General features: G+C 38.9%; 2 protein-coding genes across 3 annotated transcripts in view; one reads left to right on the top strand and one right to left on the bottom strand.

Moving 5' to 3' along the window:
• Window positions 1-5,004: 5,004 nt before the first annotated feature.
• On the top strand, window positions 5,005-6,588 carry LOC126609095 (pentatricopeptide repeat-containing protein At3g48810-like). Its single transcript, XM_050277105.1, has 4 exons — window positions 5,005-5,155; window positions 5,394-5,539; window positions 5,677-5,910; window positions 6,379-6,588. Exons 1-4 carry the CDS (start codon window positions 5,005-5,007, stop codon window positions 6,586-6,588), a joined length of 741 nt encoding a protein of 246 aa, XP_050133062.1.
• Window positions 6,589-7,229: 641 nt separating this feature from the next.
• LOC126608218 (desiccation-related protein PCC13-62-like) overlaps window positions 7,230-23,678 on the bottom strand; it is a 51,373-nt gene continuing 34,924 nt past the window's right edge. Inside the window, exons 1-3 of one of the 2 annotated variants that reach the window (XM_050276057.1) lie at window positions 8,658-9,043; window positions 8,240-8,465; window positions 7,230-7,918 (exon numbers count right to left, since the gene is read on the bottom strand). In XM_050276057.1, coding sequence (XP_050132014.1) covers window positions 7,541-7,918; window positions 8,240-8,465; window positions 8,658-8,992 — 939 coding nt within the window. In that variant the 5' untranslated portion in view covers window positions 8,993-9,043 and the 3' untranslated portion in view covers window positions 7,230-7,540. Of the gene's footprint in view, window positions 7,919-8,239; window positions 8,466-8,657; window positions 9,044-23,678 lie in introns of those variants that run through there. The other variant, XM_050276055.1, reaches the window with a different exon arrangement.

Raw genomic sequence — 23,678 nt, 5'->3', positions numbered from 1 at the left:
TGGGATTCGAATCCCAAACCAAAAATTTTCGGGAGAGGAATTTGAAGACCAATCCCAAACCGAAATTTCGGTATTCCCAATTTTTGAGATTCTCGAAATGTTTTTGGAATTGGATTTTTTGTTTTGGGCTTTTGGGTTGAAATTTGAAATTTTTGGGCTATGGACTAAAATTTGGGCTTTTCGCCTAAAATTTTGTTTTCCAATTTCATATCAATTAAAATTTAGGCTTGTTAAGTCATACCAATTTATTCTTACCAAGTCAAATTGATGTTCCAAAGTTTCAAACTACTTACTTTCATGCTGCTATTTCTAATATACTGTACTATCAAACTACTTAAACTCAATATTTAACATGCATGCAACCAAAATAAATAAATATATATTTGGTTCGGTTTGAGATTCCCAAATCATTGAATATGTAATGTCGATTCCGTACCGAAAAGTTTGGGATCGGTTTGGTATGGATCCCAAAAATTTCAGTATTATTGGTTTGAGAATTTTTTTGTTTGGTTTGGTATTTTCAAGAAAAATTTCCAGCCCTAGTATATCCTAATTAAAAAAAATGTACAAAAAAATTAATTATAAAAAAAACACCATTTATATGATGTAAATACTCTTGCATTATTTTGAGTTGCTTTTGAACTTTTTTTTTTGTAAAGTACAAAAAACTACCTCAACTATTGGTGTCATAACACTTTCATACCTCATCTTTTAAAATTGACAATGTCATACCTCATCTTTAGAATTTGGTTCAATGTTATACATTCCGTTACTTGGCCGTTTACTTTTCAGTTAAATGCTGGTGTGACTTGATTCAGGGCCTACTTTCTATTAAAAAAAATTAATAAAAAAGTATTAAAAACTAAAAAAAAAATTATTTAATATTTTTTAAAATAATAAAGAAAAGTAAAATAAATAAATAAATCCCTCTGTTCGTCCCTTCCCCCTGCTCTCTCCCCATCTTCATCTTCTTCCCTGCTTAATCTTCAACCAAAAAAAAAAAAATTTGAAAACCCATCAACCCCCCTTCCCCCGGGAAGAAGAAGAAGAAGAAGGAGAAGCAGGAAGAAGAAGAGGAAAAAAAAAATTCCAACCCAACCCAGTTCACCCCCCAACCCCCTGCAGCCTAGAAAGAAGAAGAAGGAGGAAGAAGAAGAAGAAGAAGAAAAAAAAACCCCAACCCAGTTCGTCCACCCCCCTGGTTTGTGGGCGGGAACCCAGAAAGAAGAAGGAGAAGAAAAAAAAAAATCCAAAGCGAACCCAGTTATATATATATATATAATGTAATATAATATAATAGTATAGATTTTCGTCATGAAATATTAATATTCAACCATCACATGGTTATTTTTTATGTAGGTTTGTTGTAAAAATCCATGTGATAAACATTTACATGCATGCATGAATATATGGTTAGTTTTGTTGTCACAAAAATCCATGTATAAACATGTTACATGCATATTGTGATGACTTAGTTCACCAAAGCAATGGAGGGCTTCCTCCCTCCTTGTTCACGTTTGCAGATAGTTCAACATTGTACAATTAATCATGTCGTTGGCATTCAAGGGAATCTCCATCCCCCAATCTCCATAGATCTACTTTGACGTTGGCTGCCAATCCCAGGAGACAAATAGGCTTCTAGAGTTTTTGCTGTTTGAGGAAATTCCCAGTTTTATTCATTTTAAGTTTTAATCTTTATTTGTTTATGTATTATATTAGTTGTAATTCATGTCATCGCTCATGTCATTTAATGAATGATGATGTGGATTGTAATTTCAAAAGTGCAAAAGAAATGTCAAAGTATTAACACCCTGATCCTAGCACATAAAGAAATGTCAAAGTATTAACCCCCTGATCCTATCTCATAGATACAATAGAAGTTTCTTTTCCAAGTAATGTTATTTAGGCTTCGTTATGTGTCTAGGATTGAATTAAAATAAACAACTTGTTATATTAGATTTTTTATTTGGAGGGGATTGGGAATTAAGTTAATCAGACATTAATGAAACTTATCCATTTTAATTAACTATTTTGAGGGGAATTTTTGTTAGACAAGCAACGATATATTGGTATTTCATTAATTATCTCAAACAATATATAGGTGCCAATTGGGTACAATACTCCAGTTGTGGAGACTAAAATAATCCCAAAAATTCTAGAGGAGACATGTGGACTTTTTCTCAAGAAAGACAAGATTGCCCTCAATAAATGGGCAGGCTTCTCAGGTGCTCCCATGCGCAGCTCGCACCCCTGAAGGTCTCAGCAGCTAAATGCTACTGCCCACAGCTCACCTGCCATTGACAAGGAATTAAAGATAAAGATTAATTACCCAAATCCTATCTTTAATACATTCCCAATTGAAGATTGACTCCAATCAAGTAAGTAATCCCAATTTAAATTAATTAGGGATATTTACTCCATTATCTCAAGATATTAGGCCATCTCTAACCGAGGGCTGGCCAGAGGGCTCGTTTTAGCCCTCTGGCCCTCCAAGATTCCCCAAGATATTAATATTTTAATGAACAGTACATGGTCATATTTGCCTCCGTCTCCAACCGAGGGCCAGAGGGCCAGATGGCTCATTTTAGCCCAGTCACAAAAAACCGTCTCCAATCGAGGGCCAAAGGGCCATAGGGCCAAACATAATTTATTATTTAAATTTAAAAACTACAACAACTTAAATTTAAAAACAACTTATATTTAAAAACTACAAATTAAATTTAAAAACAACATTAACTTAAATTTAAAAATTACAACGACTTAAATTTAATATCCATAATCATCATCATCTTCATCATCCGCCATTTTAGGAGTATAGTCAGAGGTAAACAATTGCCGCCGAGACATAATTTCCTTTTTTTTCCTATCAAAATAGGCCTTACTCATTGGAGTGTAATTCGAAGTGTTCCTTTCCATATTCTTATCATCCATCTCTTCTTGTATTTGTTTGGCCCGTTCTTCATGTCTGCGCTTCCTTTCTTTTGCCTTAAGGGCATTTTGCTCCGCCAGTAATCGCAATGAGGCCGCCACTTCATGTTGAGTGGCGTAATCAGCATTTGCCTTGCCTTTTTCCCTCAACCTTCGGGCCTTGTTTCGTCCCATAGCCCTAGGTAAAGAACTTTCGGACGGAGTCGGATTTTCTACCCTTGTTTGTTGAATGGTAGGAGATCCATCTTCATTCATATCTACAGATGGGGATGCAGCTCCCAAAGGATCCACTCTATGTTGAGGTGGATCTTCAAATAACACCCACCCTTTACAAATTTCCCAACAACCGTGAAACTGAAAGGGTTTTGAGCTGCCCTCCATATACAATTCCTCCGCTTGGCGTACCTAGAAAATATAATTACAAAAATTTTAAGAAATTAATTCATGAAATTAAATGTAATATAATGACATATAATTACAAAAATTAAATGTAATATAATTAAACATTTAAAATAAACTGTGAAAACACTAACTTCGTCATAGTAATTGGTGCCGTTTTCATGTCTACTTGCTGCTGCTAATAGTGCTTGATGCCATTTATTCAAACTTGGATGAAGATGTTTCTTCCATCTTGAAGAACAACTTTCGTGGTTTCGGGTATTCGGTGGAATGGTGCATTCGTAGAACTCTAAGTATTTTTTGGACACACGAGTCCAAACACCTTCACTTGTTTGAGAAATCCCCCTCACACTATCTTCTGAGACCCATCTATAAGCCTTGCAAAGAGCTTCATCTTCTTTTCGGGTCCAAGCCCTACCTTTCATTGCATATAAGGCCATTTTTTTTTAAAAAAATGAAGGAAATTATTGAAAAATTGAAACAAATATTTTAGATGAAGGAAATATTGCAAATGAAGTGAAGAAATATTATAGATGAAGGAAATATTGAAAAATTGAAACAAATATTATAGATGAAGGAAATTATTGAAAAATTGAAACAAATATTATAGATGAAGGAAATATTGGAAAATATATTGAAGGAAATATTGAAGGAAATATTGAAAAATATTGCAAATGAAGTGAAGAATTGAGAGAACTTCACCATATTTATAGAAGAAAAGAAATGTTTAAAATTAAAAAAAAAAAAAAAAAAAAAAAAACCCAACGGCTAGCTGACTCAGCTAGCCGTTATATTAAAAAAAATTTCAAACTATTAGTGTCGGTTATAACCGACACTAATAGTAAAACTATATATAAAAAAAGAATTTCTCTTTAATGTTGTCGATTATAACCAACAGCAATAGGAAAACTATAAAAAAAAAATAACCAGCCCGGGGCTGGCTGGCTGGCCAAAAGCAGCCAGCCCTTTGGCCCTTTGAAATTCCGTGGGGCCCTCCCAGATTCCCAAGCCCTCTGACCTAGCCCTCGGTTGGAGACGATTTTAGGGCTATTTTCGGCCCTCTGGCCCTCTGGACCCTTCGGTTAGAGATGGCCTTATTTCCTATTTAATATCTTGAAAATATTTAGAGAATATTTTTTCACAAAACATGACCAATAGGATGTTGCCACATGTAGGGTAAAGCCCTAACACTATGGTCGACCCTATCCCTATAAATATCTCATATTCTACCAAATTTCAGAAGCTTTTACGACCCTAAAAAAGCCCTAAACACTTTATTCTCCTCAAAGACATTGACTTAGGCATCGGAGATCCATTAGCCTAACCCCCACCACCTCGTGGGCGCGTGAGGCTTATATCATTGATTAAAAATGTTAATTGTTTTGCAGGTACATTTTCTTCAAGACTGAACATGGTGGAAATTTGCATTGACAAATTTGTGCTTTCATTGAGAGCCCTAAGTTTGTGCTTTCATTGAGAGCCCTAAGTTTTTGTGCAGAGCTATTACGAAATCTTTTATATGCTACCATCTACTTAAATTTAACTTATTGTTTGCCCTAAGTTTTCTTATTCTTCCTGTTTTTCCTACACTAGTTGTTCTACCCTACCTTGTTTCCTGTCTTCTATATCGTCATTGTCATAAGCTGATTAATCCGATATATAGGAATATGTAGAAGGATGGGGATGGAGCCAAATGTGTATGCTTATAACATTCTGTTGAAGGCAATGTGTAAGAACGATGGGGTGGATGGTGCTCGCAACTGTCTTGTTGAAATGTCGAAGAAGGGCTGTTTGCCGGATGCTGTGAGCTATACGACTGTAGTGTCTGGTATTGTGTAGACGGGGGAAGGTGGAGGAAGCTAGGGAGCTTGCTGGAGGATTGATCCCATTGTCCTTGTTTATAATGAATTGGTGAATGGGGTGTGCAAAGAGTGTAAGATTATAAGGAGGCTTCGGAGTTGTTGGTTGAAATGGTGTGGATAAGGGAATAAGCGGTAACGTTATCACATACTCGAAAATTAATAATACGATCAATGATACGAGGAACGTTGAGTCTGCTCTTGCAGTTTTGGCTCAAATGTTCGTGAGAGGATGCAGCCCTAATGTTCACACCTATGCTTTCTTGATAAAGGGTTGCTTTGTGGAAGGGAGAGTGCACGAATCTCTTGACTTGAGGAAGCGGATGATTTGCGAGGGATTTAGGCCGAATATTGTGCATATACTACTCGGATACATGATCTCTGCACTAACGGAAAAATGGGGGATGCTGTATCTGTTTGCTATGAGATGGAGAGGAATGGCTCCCCTAGACCACATATAGCTCTCTTATTGATGGCTTTGCAAAAGCAGGTACCCTTGTTGGCTGCCCTCCAACTGTACAACATGATGAACCGTGGTTGCCGCCCTAATGTGTTTTTGGACGGTCTATTCAAGGCGAACAGATTTGAAGAAGCTTATGGAATTGTTAGGGAGATCAAGGAAATGAGGATGGGACTGAATTTGGAAACTTACAATACCACTTTGAATGGTTTTTCTTCAGGCTGGAATGCCAAGGAGGCTATGCAGATTCTCGGAAAGATGCTGGTAAGGGGAAGGAAGCCTGATACCTTCACATATAAACGATTATATATGCCAATTGCAAGCAAGGTTCGATTAGCACTGCTAGAGTTTCGACATTGTTGGTGCAGAAAAGGAGTGGTAACCAGATGTAGTAGATTATACCAGTATTGTGTGGGGGATTTGTAATAGGGTAGGTTTAAATGAGGCCATGATTTATCCTCATAAGATGAAAAGTGAAGGGATCTGCCCCAACATCGGCACAGGGAATGCGCTAGCGCGGTGTTTCTTTAGCAGTTTAGGTCAGTTGGGGTCAATCTGCATATTGGACGATATAGTTCGCAAAGCGTAGGAAATGTGAATTCGATGCTCTTATAGAAAATCATCTGATTTTATGATATGATTAGCCCAACTATTGTTAAAATGTGACAAATGCACCGGGCTAGCTTACAGAGGTGCTTACAAAATAAAGCTCTCTTACCTGTGAATATCTAGAGAAGTTCATACGCTCATTCCTTGCTTTCAGAAGTCAAACACACTGTTAATGCACTTGTACCCCTTGGTGGCCCTGGGAGATTAGTGGCTCTGGATGAATATACACGACGCCTCGCTCTCCCGGACGTCCGATTGGTCGGGGGAGGGAAGTTAGCCTTAGCCTCGTCCGGCCCTGCTTCTACTTACGATCAAAAGCCTTGCCACGAGTGAGAAGCCAGTGGCGAATCTAGGTACAGATGGAAATCTATATGAGCTGACAGCACTCAAAATTGTATTTCCTGCAGCTTCTCCAGATCGATAGCCGGCATCGGAGGAAGGGGTGGGAGAGGTAGCGGTCTGGAGGAAGCCTAGAATCCAATGCAACATGTTGTCCAGAAATTTGCAACAGGACACTCATCTTTAACTCTTTTTCTTATGGCATACTGGCTTCGCACTCTTGTTGTAGTAATGTGCAAGAATTTTTATGTATGTAACCCACATAGTTTCGTTCGTTTTTTTTTTTTTTTTTTGAGAACTTTAACGAAAAGCTTTCGGTACTGTTTATTTTAACGAAAAACCACATTTTTACACTAAAAAGTCAATCTGGATACTATTTACTTTACATTTTATTTTGTCTTTATCGTTAAAACTTCAAGTTTTCAAGTTTTTTTCACTAGTTTTCTTTTTTTTTTTTTTTGGGGTCAAAAATGTAATCCATGTGATTTGCTCACTTATGTGTCATGAATTCTGAATATAAAATTTTGGCAACAGATGCAAACTACAACGTATTATAAGAGTTTTCTTACTGCATTTTCCCTGCTCTGTTAATAAAATATTATGTGAACAAACGCGAAGGATTTATGCGAACAAAATGAAGCGTGAAACGATTCCTTACATCAAATTAATTAAGAACATGATTTATTCTGTCTAGAAAAGGAAAAAGAAAAAAAGAAAAAAAAAACATTCTGAAGAAGGTAAACTAGATGGCAACCAAACTAGTCCTATTTGTTCATGTCCTATTCCTTGAGAAATTTTTAATTCTGACGGGAACACGGGTGGTACATCACGTGTTTTTATGTAAGTGGTGGGAAATTTTATTTTTTAAGTTATTAAATTTTTAACACACATATCCCACCATTTATATAATAACACGTGGTGTGCCGGTTACATTAAAAAATCTCTCCTATTCCTTTTTCAAATAAGATTTAGCAATCCGGCCGTCAGCTCCTTTAGGGTAGAAACCACCAGGTACACGTTCATTACCGCTACCATATACGATCCTTAGTATCTCCTCTGGAGTCCTGCCATATGCAAGTGAGTACTCGTCTCCAGCCAGAATGTTGCCGCTGACTTTTCCCTCAGCACCCAAGTGTTTGGGAACCACAAGGCCTTCATCTTTCAAACCTTCGTGTCCTAGCTTATTCCTTAGTTCCGAAATGCGATTTGTGAACTCAGCCACTGTAATGCCATATGGTTCCACTTTCAACTCTGCGCGCTCATATAGCAATGCTCGAATCACGGCATCTTGGCCTGATTCCACACCCAAAAGACCTGCAACTAGCTGAACATGATCCACATAATCAATGGTGTTAGAGCTGTTAAATTCACAGACCCTAATTGACGGATTTTTAGTTTAGTTGAAATTATGGTGAAAGTTCATGGATCATTTCCAAATTTTACCCTTCAAAATAATTGTGTTTGAAGCATAGACCAATATAAACATAAACAGTTTGATTTTAGTTACATGTTAATGTTTTCTTGTCAGACTAGTTTACCAAACAAATACAATAGAGTCATGTTTATTCTTGTCATAAAATGCGATCAAGATTCACAGTTTTGCAAAACATAAAAAGAATCTAATAGAATACTTTAAAATACTTACCCTTTTGGAAGTAGCACCTTGGAGCTTAGGGCTTGCACCAACATAGCCAGTGAGACCAACATAAGGAATGATATAGGATGCAAGGAGATAGTTGATTGAATTGGCATAAGGGTCAAATGGTGGATTTAAGGGACTCCCAAATGCAGAATCAAACACATGTGCAAATGATGCTGCACTTATATTCAACAATGGCCTTGGGAAACCCTTCACTGTTTTCTTAATAGCTCTGCACAAAAAGTAGAAGAAAAAATATAATTTTGTAAGCTTTCTAACTATGTACCATTTGTAAATCAGACATGAATTTTGCACATCTATTTTATGATTGAATTTATTCAATCTAAATACCAGAAACAGTCCGTGCAAAAATGAAAAAGTTAGACGAAAATCATAAATTAGAAAGGAAAAAAAAAGATTAAACCTCAAGTGTCCAACTTCTTGCCATCCAAATTGCTCGATAACATCCCTAGTGAAGTGGTCCAAATGTGCCTTTTTGGCACCAATGGGAGAGGGACCTCCTTGGGCTAAGCTCGGATAAACCTTATCCAAGCCATACCCCAAAGAGCCATACAAAAAGAACTCAGCTTCCAAATACTCTAAGTTCAAAGGAAACTCCAAAAGATCGACGTCCGATTTCTGGACGGAGGAGTTGCCGTCGTGGTGATGGTGGTGCAAAATCGATTCGGAAGAGCAAGACAGCGGGAGGAGGATGAGGAAGACAATGGCGGTGGTGGTGGCATAAGCAAATGTGGCCATGGTTACAGACTTGCAGTTTTGAGAGTAATGTCTGAGTCGTGGTGGACTCGTTCATATATATAGCATGGCTGATGAGCTCACGAGTTTAATGCACATTATATTTGAAAAAAAAATGAAAAAAATCCCTCGTGGGTTTAGTGACACGTGGCAGAAGGATAGTCGATCAAAGTTTGAATAGCCAGCTGAGTCTTTTGATCTCAATCCCTTACAATTATTTATTATTTTTCAGGATTTTAATTTGGATTTGTTGAGGCAGTTACTTAGGATCCTTAATAACGTTTGTCTTTGATGCATGGTTCGTGTAGGTAGCCGGTGATAGGGGGATGATTCATGATTTATAGGTGTCAAAAACCACACGTTTGCACGTTGAAAGTTTTAGGTAGGGGCCCGATGAATTCAATGAAGAATAAAGACAGATGCTTAACAACATTCCAAGTAGGGGATCGTGCCGTATGAGAATTGATTTAGGTTGTGGTGGCGCGTGAAAGAACTGGCGTGAAAAAGAATGACCAGAGCTAATAGGAAATCCAAACAAAAATATATCCCAATATTCCAAAAACTTATTTTATCTGCCATGAAAATATGAGTTTCCTTCCTCTTTTAATTACAACTAGCCTTCATACACGCGCTTACGAACGTGAAAAAAATGTATTTTTTTAATCACGACGTGCTACGCATGACTACATATTTTTTGAATCACATTATTGCTAACCCATTATGAGACTAAACTCACTCATCTCCTCTTTAGTGTAGGTAATATCGTTTGTTAAAAAAAAAATCATTTGACAACTAATTGAATCACATTATTATGCGCGTGCGAAAAACATTTTTTATAGCCGGCACTACGCGTCTCTTAAGATGTTTTGAACGTGTTTAAAAATAGAGAAAATAATATTTAATAAACAACTTATTGAATCCAATTATTGCTAGCCTATTGTGGGGTACTAAAAAAAAGTAATCATAAAAAACACTATTTATATGACGTAAATACCCTTGCATTCTTATTTTGGGCTGCTTTTGAACTTTTTTGTTTGGGGGGTATTTCTATCCAAAACTTTTTGGTGAAACCCGTGACCCCAAATGGGGGCTATGCGCTTTATATAGGTATAGAAGTATATCCTTTAGGGGTGGTTCGGTATGGGATCCCAAACCAAAAATTTTCGGGACGAGAATTTGAAGACCAATCCCGAACCGAAATTCCAGTATTCCCAATTTTTGAGATTTTCGAAATGTTTTCGGTATTTCAAAATTGGATTTTCGGTTTTGGGCCTTCGGGGTTTTGGGTTGAAATTTGAAATTTTTGGGCTATGGACTAAAATTTGGGCTTTTCGCCTAAAATTTTGTTTTCCAATGTCATATCAATTAAAATTTAGGCTTTTTACATCATACCAATTGAAATAACCAATTTATTCTTACCAAGTCAAATTGATGTTCCAAAGTTTCAAACTACTTACTTTCATGCTTCTATTTCTAATATAGTCTACTATCAAACAACTTAAATTCAATATTTAACATGCATGCACCCAAATAAATAAATATATATATATATATATATATATTCGGTTCGGTTTGAGATTCCCAAATCATTGATTATGTAATCCTGATTCCGTACCGAAAAGTTCGGGATTGGTTTAGTATGGATCCCAAAAATTTCGGTATTATCGGTTTGGAAATTTTTTTTGTTTGGTTTGGTATTTTCAAGAAAAATTTCCAGCCCTAGTATATCCTAATTAAAAAAATGTACAAAAAAATAATTAATTATAAAAAACACCGTTTATATGACGTAAATACCCTTGCATTATTTTGAGCTACTTTTGAACTTTTTTTGTGTTTAAGGGGGCATTTATGTCCAAATATTTTTAGTGAAGCCCGTGAACCTAAATGGGGGCTGCACGCTTTATATATAACTAGCCTTCATGCACGCGCTCGTGCGTGTGCAATACATTTTTTGAATCATGAAGTGTTACGTGCGACTTACACGTTTTAAATGTATTTAAATGCGTGAATTGACAAAAGGAAAGTCAAATATTTGAAGTAAATGAATAATTATAGATCATGCTAGAAGAAACCCCTCATAAACAAATTAAAGCAACTGAATTCACATAAAAATTGGTCTCTATAGAATTTACATTAAGAATAGAGAAAATAATATTTAATAAACAATTGATTGAATCACATTATTGTTAGTCCATTGTGAGGCTAAACACACCCCATCCCCCTTAATGTAGATAATATCATTTGTTAAAAAAAGTATTCATTTGACAATTAATTTAATCACATTATTATCTGCATGCGAAAGACCTTTTTTATAACCACCATTTCACGCCTCTTAAGATGTTTTGAATGTGTTTAAAAATAAAGAAAATAATATTTAATAAACAATTGATTGAATCACATTATTGCTAGTCCATTGTGAGGCTGCCCACCCTCCTCTCCCTTAGTGTAGATAATATCGTTTGTTAAAAAAAAATCATTTGACAACTTATTTAATCACATTATTATTTGCGTGCAAAAGACCTTTTTTATAACCAGCATTGCACACCTCTTAAGATGTTTTGAATGTGTTTAAAAATAGAGAAATTGAATTACATTATTGTTAGCCTATTGTGAGGCACTAATTATTAAAAAAAAAGAAAAAAAACAGTACAAAAAAAATCATTAACAAAACACTGTTAAAATGACGAAAATACCCTTGCCTTATTTGATGTATTATTTTGGGATGCCTTTGAAGTTTTTTTGTCTTGGGAGCATTTTTGTCTAAATTTTTTTGTTGAAGCTTGGTGACACCAAAATCACTGGTCATATTTTGTGTTCTCTTTATATATAGATATAATAGTATAGCTTTTCCTCGTGAAATATTAATATTCAACCATGACATGGTTATTTTTTACGTAGGTTTGTTGTAAAAAATCCAAGTGATAAACATTTACATGCATGCATGCATGCATATATGGTTAGTTTTGTTGTCACAAAAATCCATGTATAAACATGTTACATGCATATTGTGATGACTTAGTTCACCAAAGCAATGGAGGGCTTCCTCCCTCCTTGTTCACGTTTGCAGATTGTTCAACATTGTACAATTAATTACGTCGTTGGAATTCAAGGGAGTCTCCATAGATGTACTTTGACTTTGGCTGCCAATCCCAAGAGACAAACAGGCTTCTAGAGTGTCTGCTGTTTGAGGAAATTCCCAATTTTATTCATTTTAAATTTTAATCTTTATTTGTTTATGTATTATATTGGTTATAATTCATGTCATCGCTCATGTCATTTAATGAATAATGATGTGGATTGTAATTTCAAAAATGCAAAAGAATTGTCAAAGTATTAACACCCTGATCCTATCTCATAAAGAAATGTCAAAGTATTAACCCCTGATCCTATCTCATAGATAAAATAGAAGTTTCTTTTTTCAAGTAATGTTATTTAGGCTTCGTTATATGTCTAGGATTGAATTAAAATAAACAACTTGTTATATTAGATTTTTTTTATTTGGAGGGGATTGGGAATTAAGTTAATCAAATATTAATGAAACTTATCCATTTTAATTAACTATTTTGAGGGGAATTTTTGTTTGACAAGCAACGATATATTGGTATTTCATTAATTATCTCAAACAATACATAGATGCCAATTGGGTACAATACTCCAGTTGTGGAGTCTAAAATAATTCCAAAAATTCTAGAGGCGACACGTAGACTTTTTCTCAAGAAAGACAAGATTGCCCTCAATAAATGGGCAGACCTCTTAGGTGCTCCCACACGTAGCTCGCACCCCTGAAGGTCTCAACAGCTAAATGCGACTGTCCACAGCTCACCTACCATTGGCAAGGAATTAAAGATAAGGATTAATTACCCAAATCCTATCTTTAATACATTCCCAATTGAAGATTGACTCTAATCAAGTAAGTAATCCCAATTTAAATCAATTAGGGATATTTACTCCATTATCTCAAGATATTATTTCCTATTTAATATCTTGAGAATATTTAGAGACTATTTCTTCACAAAACGCTTGGTCAATAGGATGCTGCCACGTGTAGGGTAAAACCCTAACACTGAAGGATTATTTTGAGAAAACATGTTCATTTGAATAACATCTATAGCATGCTAATAACAATTAAAAGGCGGAATCATGCTTGCATGCATTCAAAAACAAAACATTAACCAAGAAATTTAAAGCCTAGTAGATTGGTGAACCAATAATCAACTCAAAACAAAGTGAGTTGAGATTTATACCTTTGTAGATTCCTCTTTGCATAAGCAAAGGCTAATCACCCAAAGAGAGGGCCTTCATTCCTTGCATCTAAAACCTATGGATTTGGATGGAAGAATAGGTTTCTCCAAGTTCCCAAAATTGAGAACCTCTAAGTCTCTTCACCAAGGAGAGATTGGAGAAGAAATGAGTGACCTTGGAGTAGTGGGATTGCAAGATGCACCCCCAAGGTGGCCGGCCTCTTTAGAGAGAAATGGAGAGACAAGTTCTCACCAATTTTCTCCAAAACAAACCCTAATGAATTTTGGCTATAAAGTCATATTTATACCTTTATTCATTTGAGTGGCAAACTTGTAAATAAGTCCAAGTTCACTACCCTAAACATCATGGCCGGCCTTGGGGTATTTTTGGGTTGTTTGGGCCTTTGTGAATCATTATTCATTAAGTTGTCATACAACTTAAGTTAATGGGCTTGACGTTCGAAGCCCATTGGGCCTTAGTGTCCAAAACTATCCCGAGGTCTTTAACGAACTTATTCGTTTGATTAATTAACATATTAATTAATCATTGCCATAAATAAATGATTAAACCATTTAATCATTCTTACTCATCTCCATTGTTTCTTCAATCTCCTCCTTACACGGTGTGCGATCCATTAGGTTCTTTTTAGCGAGGCAGTGGACGATTAAAACCATTTTACATCGATTATGAATTGAAACTTACTTTCAATTCTCCCTTTAGTGATTACACACATTTAGGGCTTCCACAAACCATGAGTGACACCTTGCAGCATATCATGGTTACCCAAGCTAATCAGAAGAGGTAGAGAAAACCTATTCAGTTTGGGATTACAAATGCAATACGGTCTTTCTCTAATACAATACTCTTGACCACATTGTTTGGTTTGATAGTTTATTTATTCATGTCTACTATCCAATGTGATTCGTGTGCTTATATGATTACCTTGAATGTGATTTGGAACGTTTTCCTAAATCTCATTCATACTTTGGCCAAAGATTCTTAATCATATCATAGAGTATTCTCCCTCAAACAGTTTGAAGGTTAGAGATCCCTTGTTGCGCATTCACTTGCCTCCATGACTAAGTGGCTTAACCCCAACGACGCCGTGGACACTCCAATGGAATGACGTTTGACATAATCAAAGATCAAGGACTTAACCACAAGACAACTGTGATGCCTCAGGTCAAAGGACTACTTTGCAATATCCCAACCATGAGTTCTCATGTGACATGAGTATGAGAACTCTTCATTGATCGCGTTCAGTGAACTCATTCTCTACTGAGCACCTACGTACTTGTCTTGATGTCACACACACCAATGACTCGAGACTAGTCACTCTCCCTGAGAGAAGACATAGCACGTACCGATCTTGACGGACTGTCAATGCCCAATTGGCAATCCTATGATCAGGAACATTTAGGATGTGTCTACGAAAGAATGGTCTCATGAATCTAACTTCATTAGATTACATTCTCCCAATCACATATTCCTTGGACTTTATCGTTTAAGCATATAACATTTATATGAGACGGCTCAAACAATAATCTTTGCCTTTTATAGTTAAACTAGATTAGTTTAACATGTGAAATGTCCGTAAAGTATCATCATATGATTGGATTTAGGGCACATTTCCAACAAACACTATGGTAAACTCTATCCCTATAAATACGTCATATTCTATTGATGCGAAAATTAACTTAACACACAAATTAAACCCTCTTGTTGTCAAATTGTAGTATAAATGCAAGTAGGGATCATTCTAAACCGGGGATTAGGAGGGCTTGCTAAAACCTCTAAACTTACTCAAAAACATAAAAACAAAGTTAAAAACATTTGAATAGACTCAAGGGACTCAAAACAGATTCTAACAACTCGAAACTGCCTAAAAACACAAACTGGGCAGATTTGACTCTAACACAATTTTCGATGAATTTAGTGTTTTGGTTTGAATCAAAACACTCAAATTACACAAACAAAACCGAAATTTAACACTTTGAAACAAGAAAGTAAAATGGGGATTTTGGTTTTGATGAATTTGAAACAAACAAACAAGTTATAAAACTAGGCAGATTGTAAGACAAATTTGAGGAATACGATGATGGATGGATTAGTTAGAGGTCTGTTCTTCACACATGACACACTTGTACATGAATCGATTTCCAATTGCTTTTCAATAAACTATGATGCTCAACACCCCAGATTAACCGTGATGCACAAATTAATCTTCAGATTTTCCTTTACTCATTGAATTGGATGAATGCATGCGACAACCCAAATTATTCTCTAAAAGTCCCCTATATGAATGCATAATAGAGATACAATCAGAGATCATTACGTTCAATGAAAATCATAAGTGTTGACGAGGCAATTATAACTATGAATGCATGATACAATTGCCAAGAATTCAATTAACGCGATTGTGATAAACAACCTTCACTACTCATGACTATAAACTTGTAACGATTAGGTGAAACTCATTTATATTCTAGCATCTAATTCATGCATGAAAACTAAGTATGCATCCTTAATAAACATACAAGAATCAGTTATGAATAAAATAGATAATTGAATTGCAATCACAACTTATCAAATCACAATTGGAAGAAATCAATTCAAATCTCAAGCATGTTCATGGCTTCAAACTTCCCCCTAACTAAATAGGGGTTTAGCCACTCATAATTGCAACAAAATTAGAAAATAACAAAGTAGACATTGAAAGCAAGAACGAGGTACACCTAAAATGCTCCAAAGTTCCAAGCTTGAAACGCCAAGGACTTTGTTTTCACCACCTTGTTGTAGCACAAGTGTCTAGGATGTGTATGGATATATGGATGGAATGGATTTGCACGGCTAAGCGATGAAAGTGTATGGATTGGTGAGATGTGAAAATGTAGTGTCTTTGGATGGAGATGGAATCCAAATTATGGTGAAGGGTGGATGTATTTATAGGCTAAGGAGAGGAGTGTATGGAGTTGTAATGAGTGGATGTAATGGGTGTAGTGGGTGAATGTTTGGTAATGAGTGGATGAAATGGGTGTAGTGGATGAATGTTTGGTAATGAGTGGATGTAATGGGTGTAGTGGGTTGGGGTAATGAGTGGATGTAATGGGTGTAGTGGGTAGATGTTTGGTAATGAGTGGATGTAATGGGTGTAGTGGATGAGTGTTTGGTAATGAGTGGATGTAATGGGTGTAGTGGGTGGATGTTTTGTAATGAGTGGATGTAATGGGTGTAGTGGATGAATGTTTGGTAATGAGTAGTGTTTGGTAATAAGTGGATGTAATGGGTGTAGTGGGTGGATGTTTGGAGAATGGATGTGTTGGGTGAAATGATTGGATGTAGTGGTAGGTGAATGTGTTGGGTGAAATGAGTGGATGTAGTGGTAGGTGAATGGATGTGTTGGGTGAAATGAGTGTGCTAAAATGGTTATTTATAGGGAGAGGATGATGCACAAACTTCAAATTTCGTCAATTCCTTTTGCTCCAAGCATATGCCATCCATTCCATGCCCAAAAATGCTCCAAAATGCACTTCTTTGCCACATTAACCCTTTGGACCTACAAACACACGAAAATAGCTTAAAATACTAAAATAACTACGAACTAACAACATAAATGCCAAGAAACAAGCTAACTAAATCGCATAAATATGATCCTATCATTTACCAAATTTCAGAAGCTTTTACGACCCTAAAAAAGCCCTGAACACTTTATTTCCCTTAGAGAAACTGACTTAGGCATCAGAGATCCATTGGCCTAACCCCCCCACCTCGTGGGCACGTGAGGCTTAGGTCATTGATCAAAGGTGTTAATTGTTTTGCAGGTGCATTTTCGTCAAGATTGAAGATGGTAGAAATTTGCATTGACAAATTGATGCTTTCATTGATAGCTGATTCAAATACTCGAAGAAGCTTTTCCCATTTGGTTTCTTGAATTTTCTGTTACGTTGAATTTCTCACATGTTGTATCAATTAATTTTTCCTAGAAAAGTTTCTTGATCAATCCTTGGACAAAGGATACAATGGTAGGAAATTCAGAAACCACGACGAACGGAACCCCGTATGTACAAGGATTTGGACCGGATAGTGGAGATGAGGACGTAGCCCCACGACGAAGGTTCTCAAGGCTCAACGTGATGGCATGAGGAGCTCCACCGACGCAGAGCCACGCCATCACCACCGCAGTGCCTAAGGGCAGGAGGCCCAGGTCTTTGGAGAAGCAGCCCGAGCCCAAGATGCCCATCCAGTTGTCAACCAAGCTCAAGCCTGTGAGAACAAGGCGCGACCCAGGGCATAGCACCAGCCTAACGCACAGTGCAGGCCCAAGGCTAGCCTTCACACGTGTGAGCCCAGCGCGTCCCTGCACATGTGTCGACCACCTAGCCAGCTTGGCTCGCCCCGCGACCTCCTTCGACAACCCGGCCCGTGGTCCAATTCATTCCAAAACCATCTTTGGCGATCCAGATCCTGTCTAGCAATCGATTCAGGGTTATTTTCATCCCACTTTACTGCAAGAATACCCGTTTTGGGCTCAAGTTTTGTACCTGCAGTCTATTATACTTTCATCACACATAGAGATGCCCATTTCCCAGTCTATTCTAATCCAAATAGCGAGCACCATCTGCCCTAACAGGTCGCCAATTTGATGAGCACATCGCGCAGAAAACCATCTTGGTGAACCAGCTCTTCGAGCGTATCGAGATACAGCTCACCCCAGACGAGGTGTCCTAAAGTATGACAAGGGCGGAAGAACGTGACTTATTCTAGCGACGTCCCGGCAAAGACCCACTCAGCCTATCACGAATCATGCGTTTAGATAGCGTGCACTTTCGTTTGGGCCCTCAAGAAAATGTATTCTCCTGCCTAAATGCACTGAGAAGCGTTCATTCCTGACTCGGCTCATGAGTCAGTGTGCATTCAAGGTTCGATCTATACTCCGATGAGCACTCAGGACATTATAGGAGAAGTGTCCACACGAGGCTAAGCTCACAAAAAGATCCTTCTGCGAGGCATCGGAGTATGCAGCTACATGACGGACAAAGGAGAGCACTAGAGCAGTCCAGTTCAAGTTCTATTGGCAGCCCCCGCCAAGCGTGACAGAGAGCAACATAGAATGAACCACGTGTACTATGATTACGGCATAAAACGAGCAGGACATGTCGAAAAGCAATTTAGACCAGCATGTTAACACTGGAGGCAGTTAGAGGTTCCACTGCCCTACCAGGCGCAAATCCAAGAAGAAGTACAAAGGCTCGTAGCAGAACAGTTGCGCGGATTCCAGCGCATTGATACTACTGACGATGCCCTCCATAAAGACATGGCCAACCTGAGCAGGTCACCATTTACAGACGAGATCGAGCAAATGGAGCCACCGTAAAAATTCAGCCCGTCATATTTTACCTTTTTCAAAGGAGATGAAGATCCAGGTAGGCACCTGATGCATTACCGAAGTGCTATGACACTTTACGCCAACAACGAAGCTCTTATGTGAAAAATCTTTGCCACGACGCTCCAAGGCGAGACGCAAGACTAGTTCCACACCCTGTCGCCACGTTTAATCAGGAACTTCATCGAACTTACTAAGGAATATTCGTCCTACCGCTCGATCAAGAAGAAGTCTAACTATCTCTTCAACATAAAGAAGAACCCGCATAAGTCACTCCACATATACGTCAAAAGGTTCAAGGCGGAGAAGACAAAGATCGTCGGATGCGATGACAGCATCGTGTGCTCAACTTTTCGAAAGAAACTCCCATCAAATCACCTACTTTTTAAAAAATTGATCATGGGCGAGAACTTGACCCTAGCAAACTCTCATACTTTGGCAGAAAACACTTCCTCAGGGATGAGGAAAAGCTATCCTATAAGCTGTTTGAGCAGTCGCGCAAAGATGTAGAGCCAACTTAGAAGAAGGCGAGCGATAAACCGCTTAACGACAAAAACAAGTCAGGGAGCAGATGTAGAGACCAATCAACCAGATCTTTCGCGACCTCAAAGACAAGTCGTGGTTCAAGCCGCCGCCACCTATGAGGGAGGACCCCTCCAAGATGGACCAGGCCAAGTACTGCGTGTTCCACAGAGACCTCGGGCATACAACCAACAACTACACCACGTGGAAGAGATACATTGAGCAACTCGTGAAGGAAGGCAAGTGCAACCAGTATGTTGACAGGCCAGCTGCCCGACCAAGGTGAGAAGCAGACACTAATGTCAAGCCCTCAACCAAGACAATTCGAATCAATGGAATCTTCACCGAATTCGAGCATCTGGGGGCTACCAACAACTCCAAGAAAAGGAAGATCCAGCAGGCAAGATCAGTCTTTCAGGTTCAAGCCGTAGATGATATACTTGGACCAATCGTCGGTTTCACTGAGAAGGACGTTAAAGGAGTAGACTTTCCCCACGACGACGCCCTGGTAATTTCTGTTCAATTGGCATACGCCATCGTTGACAAAATTATGGTGGACAACGACAGCTCAATCAATATCCTACAACTGTTAGTCATTCAGAAGATGGGCCTGGAAAGCACGATCAAACGTAAAGCAGAGGTCTTGACCAGATTCAACGAGCTCACCTCAATTGCCATTGGCACCATCACACTCGACATGACCAGATCACCGATTGTCTCATCGTAGACCTTCATGATCGTCAGCGACCCATTTTTCCATAATGGGATATTGGGCCGACCCTGGCTATTGAAGATTAGAGCTGTGACCTCGATCGAGTAGCAGAAAATTCGATTTCGCATTCCGGAAGAAGCAGTCAGAGAGATCAAATGTGACCAGGCCATGTTTCGGAGATGCATTGTACAAGTTCTTAAGAAGACAAAGAAGAAGTCTTTAGCCCCAACAATAACAGCTGAAGTGTAGACATACAATTTTACCTCTGCCAAATAGTAATTACAACATACAGGTCAAAAAGATGGCGTCAAGGTCGACAATGCCCAGGTAGATGAATCAGGATGGAAACCCGAAGAAGACGCCGAGCATATCTCCCTTGACCTTAAGCAGTAGTCGTACCACGCCGAATGCATATCCAAAGAAAATCTAAGTGATACTGGATATGAAGTCCCCCACTACTCTAAAAGAGATCCAAGGTCTGACCTGGCAAGCAACTACACTCAACCGATTTCTCTCGTGACCTACCAACCGATGCAAGCTTTTTTCAAGGCTATTATGACACATAGCGAGACAAATGGAACGATGAAGTGCGAGAAAACATTACAGGACTTGAAGAAATACCTGACATCACCTCTTATACTATCAAAACCGGAAGTAGTGGATGACCTATGCATCTATATATCGGTATCTGAAGAAGTAATATGCTATACCCTCATACGAGAAGAGCTTGGGGCCTGACCATTGGTATTCCACAATTCAAGAGCTCTCATCAATGCGGAAGCCAGATACTTGAAAGTTAAAACCTTGATTTTGACGTTAGTTGTTGCAACTCGGAAGCTCAAGCCATACCTTTAGACGTACTCAGTCATCGTCATGACGCGATATTCTGCACAACCCAGACGCATGATGTTAAAGGCTCAAAAATTGGCGGACGTTCCGATGCACTTAACAACTCAACCCAGAAACACCCTAGGGGCAACTGAGCACGCCGTAACCATACTGGCCCCACCTGCAGGAGATTTCTAGCGCTTGCACATTGACGTATCATCCAACTACCAAGGATCGGGAGTATGCCTAGTTCTTACTACCCAAGACAGTTTAATGCTTGAGCAGGCAATCATTCTAAGCTTCAAGGCATCAAACAATGAAGCAGAGTATGAAGCCCTACTAGCAGGTCTCCGATTGGCGAAAGACCTATCGATGAATAAGCTTGTGATCTATTCTGATTCCCAGCTAATCACCAACCAAACTTCAAGAGAGTACGTAGCCAAGCATCCAAGGATGGCCTGATACCTTGAAAAGGTACGAGAACAGCTAGCGACGTTTCAGGAATACACACTCACTCAGGTTCCACGAGCAGAAAATGCCCACGCAGACGCACTAGTAGGCCTAGGCTCTGCCTTAGACCATCAGCTCAAGTGCTTAATCTCAGTTGAGTACTTGGAGAAGTCGAGCATAGATGAGGAACCAGCAGTTGATGTGGTGCAGATCAACATAACTCTGAGTTAGCAGGATCTCATCATCGACTACTTAGTCAACGGAACACTATTGGCAGACAGATTGGAATCCAAGCAGCTCCAGATGAAGGCAGAACGCTACTACATGTGGAACGGCATGCTGGTTCGAAGATCTTTCTCAAGACCACATCTCAACTGCTTATCGCCTCCCGACAACCTTAAGATTCTTAGCTCAATCCACGATGGCGTATGTGAAAACCACTCTAAAGGCCGCTCTCTGGCGCAAAAAAGCTCTTAGCACTGGTTATTATTGGCCAACCATGCATCAAGACGCCAAAGAGTATATACAAATGTAAGACAGTTGACAGTGTTTCAAGCTCGTGCCCGCACCACCTGCCAGCAAACTCCACCCGCAAACAAGCCATTGGCAATTCATGCAGTGTGCGATCGACTTGGTAGAACCAATACCCCCTGCCACTAGGGGCAGAGGCATGATAATCTTAACAACCAACTACTTCACCAAATGGATCGAAGTCTAACCCATGACTATAACTACCCAGACAGACATATAGCACTTCATATGGAAGAACATCATCTGCCGCTTCGGCATCCCTCACTCTATCGTCACCGACAACAGCCCGCAGTTCATGGGTAGAGACTTTGTGAGTTTCTTCAAAAAATATGGCATCAAGCAGCACATGTCCATGTCCCGGTATTCACAGGGCAATGGGCAGGCCGAGGTGTCCAACAAGACCATCATCAACTGCCTTAAGAAGACCCTCTCATACAAGAAGGGTAAATGGCCAGACGAGCTCCCCGATGTTCTATGGGCATATCGCACCACTAAGAGATGAGTAACTGGTGAAACTCCATTCTCCATGGTGTATGGCTCTAAGGCGATCATTTCATCCAACGTCATGGTGCCAAGCATTAGCACTGTACTACCAAATTTAGAGCAGAACAAGAAAGAGATGGCAACTAACTTAGACCTGGCGAAGGAATAACCCAAGAATGAGCTCTTCTCAGACTACAACAAGAGGGCAAAAATCCGGCTGTTCCAGCCAAGAAACTTAGTCATCAGAAAAGCCTTCATCACTGCTCGATTGGAAGGCTCTAAAAAGTTAGCTCCTATATGAGAAGATTCGTACAAAATCAGCCGAGTAGGCGAAAAGGGGCAGCTACACCTTCCACCATGAACGACAAAGAAATTGACAAGCAATGGAATGCCTACAACCAGAAAAAGTACTACATGTGACCTCCTACCATTCCTTGGACCCCTTTCAAGACTAAAAAAGTTCAAAGACTCAAGTAGCTCGACAAACAAGACCTCGCATGCCAAGGATTACCGGTTGTTATGCCATTACTGCCTACAAGCAAAGTTAATAAATTTCTCTATTCTCAATGAAGATTGAATGAATTATTTACAAGCCTGGTCCGAATGCATAAATAAACCGACCAACCCTGTGACACGCAGAAGACGCCCTCTGCCTTTTAGACATGGCGTGTGCTCTCCAATAAAGAGAGGGTAAACTAATTTGGAATATCTAGATGTGGATGGGTAGCAAAACTGCTCAGTTCCCCTTAAATGCAGCAATTACTTGAGTTGGACGACTCCAAGAATTGGTCAAGATAGTCCTTCCCCTGGAATAGACTTAGTCAACTGAAGGATTCAATTCCGCGGGATCCCGGGTCTCTAACCAGAAGAGACGCTAAGTGCAGGATTCCTACCCATGAAAGAGTTTGCGTGACAAGATGGTCCGCACTCGACGTGCAAGTATTCATGAACGTAGCTTGGTTTTAAAATGTTACAATACTAGTTAAGCGACATGCGAAATCAAGTTACAACTCGAAAGAATGTGGTCTTTGAGGCGCGATTCTGCCTACACCTTCCGCCTAAAACCCCTCCAAAAGCTAGGAATGACGCCTAAAGTGGTAAAGTGGGTCGTCTGCTTCTGTAAGTAAGACGCCCGACCGACGACCTGACAACTGGCAACCCAAGGCAATCCATAAGTTGAGACTTACATCTGCTATGACTACGCAGATTCATCTGGTTACTTAACAACAACGCTTCAGGCCAACAGTTTATGACTTAAGTTTTGCTGGGACAAAAACGAGGTACAACTATAGCAGCTACACCGACCTTCTCTTCTTTCTACGAGAAGCATGAGTCTGACCGACGGCTTTATAAGTTAAAAAACCTTGTAACACGCCTTCGAATGACCATAGCTCAAGAAGCCACCATAGCTCAAGAAACCACCATAGATCAAGAAGCCACTCAAAGCCGAAATACAACCATAATAACTAAGCAGACTCATCTGCTTTCTATGAGAAACATGTGTCCGGCCGCTAGCTTTATAGGTTAAAAATTTCACA

The sequence above is a fragment of the Malus sylvestris genome, chromosome 16 (assembly GCF_916048215.2).
Source record: "Malus sylvestris chromosome 16, drMalSylv7.2, whole genome shotgun sequence".
In the NCBI taxonomy this organism is placed as follows: Eukaryota; Viridiplantae; Streptophyta; class Magnoliopsida; order Rosales; family Rosaceae; genus Malus; species Malus sylvestris.
Note: the sequence above shows the minus strand (reverse complement) of the source record. Positions and strands in the feature narration are given on the sequence as shown.

Bases quoted from the DNA above. Each gene is read 5' to 3' on its own strand.
- LOC126609095 (XM_050277105.1), top strand. From the start codon at position 5,005: ATGGGGATGGAGCCAAATGTGTATGCTTATAACATTCTGTTGAAGGCA. The intron at 5,540-5,676 runs GTGCATATACTA...TTGCAAAAGCAG, and splicing joins AGGGATTTAGGCCGAATATT to GTACCCTTGTTGGCTGCCCT. The intron at 5,911-6,378 runs GTAAGGGGAAGG...GTGAATATCTAG, and splicing joins AGATTCTCGGAAAGATGCTG to AGAAGTTCATACGCTCATTC.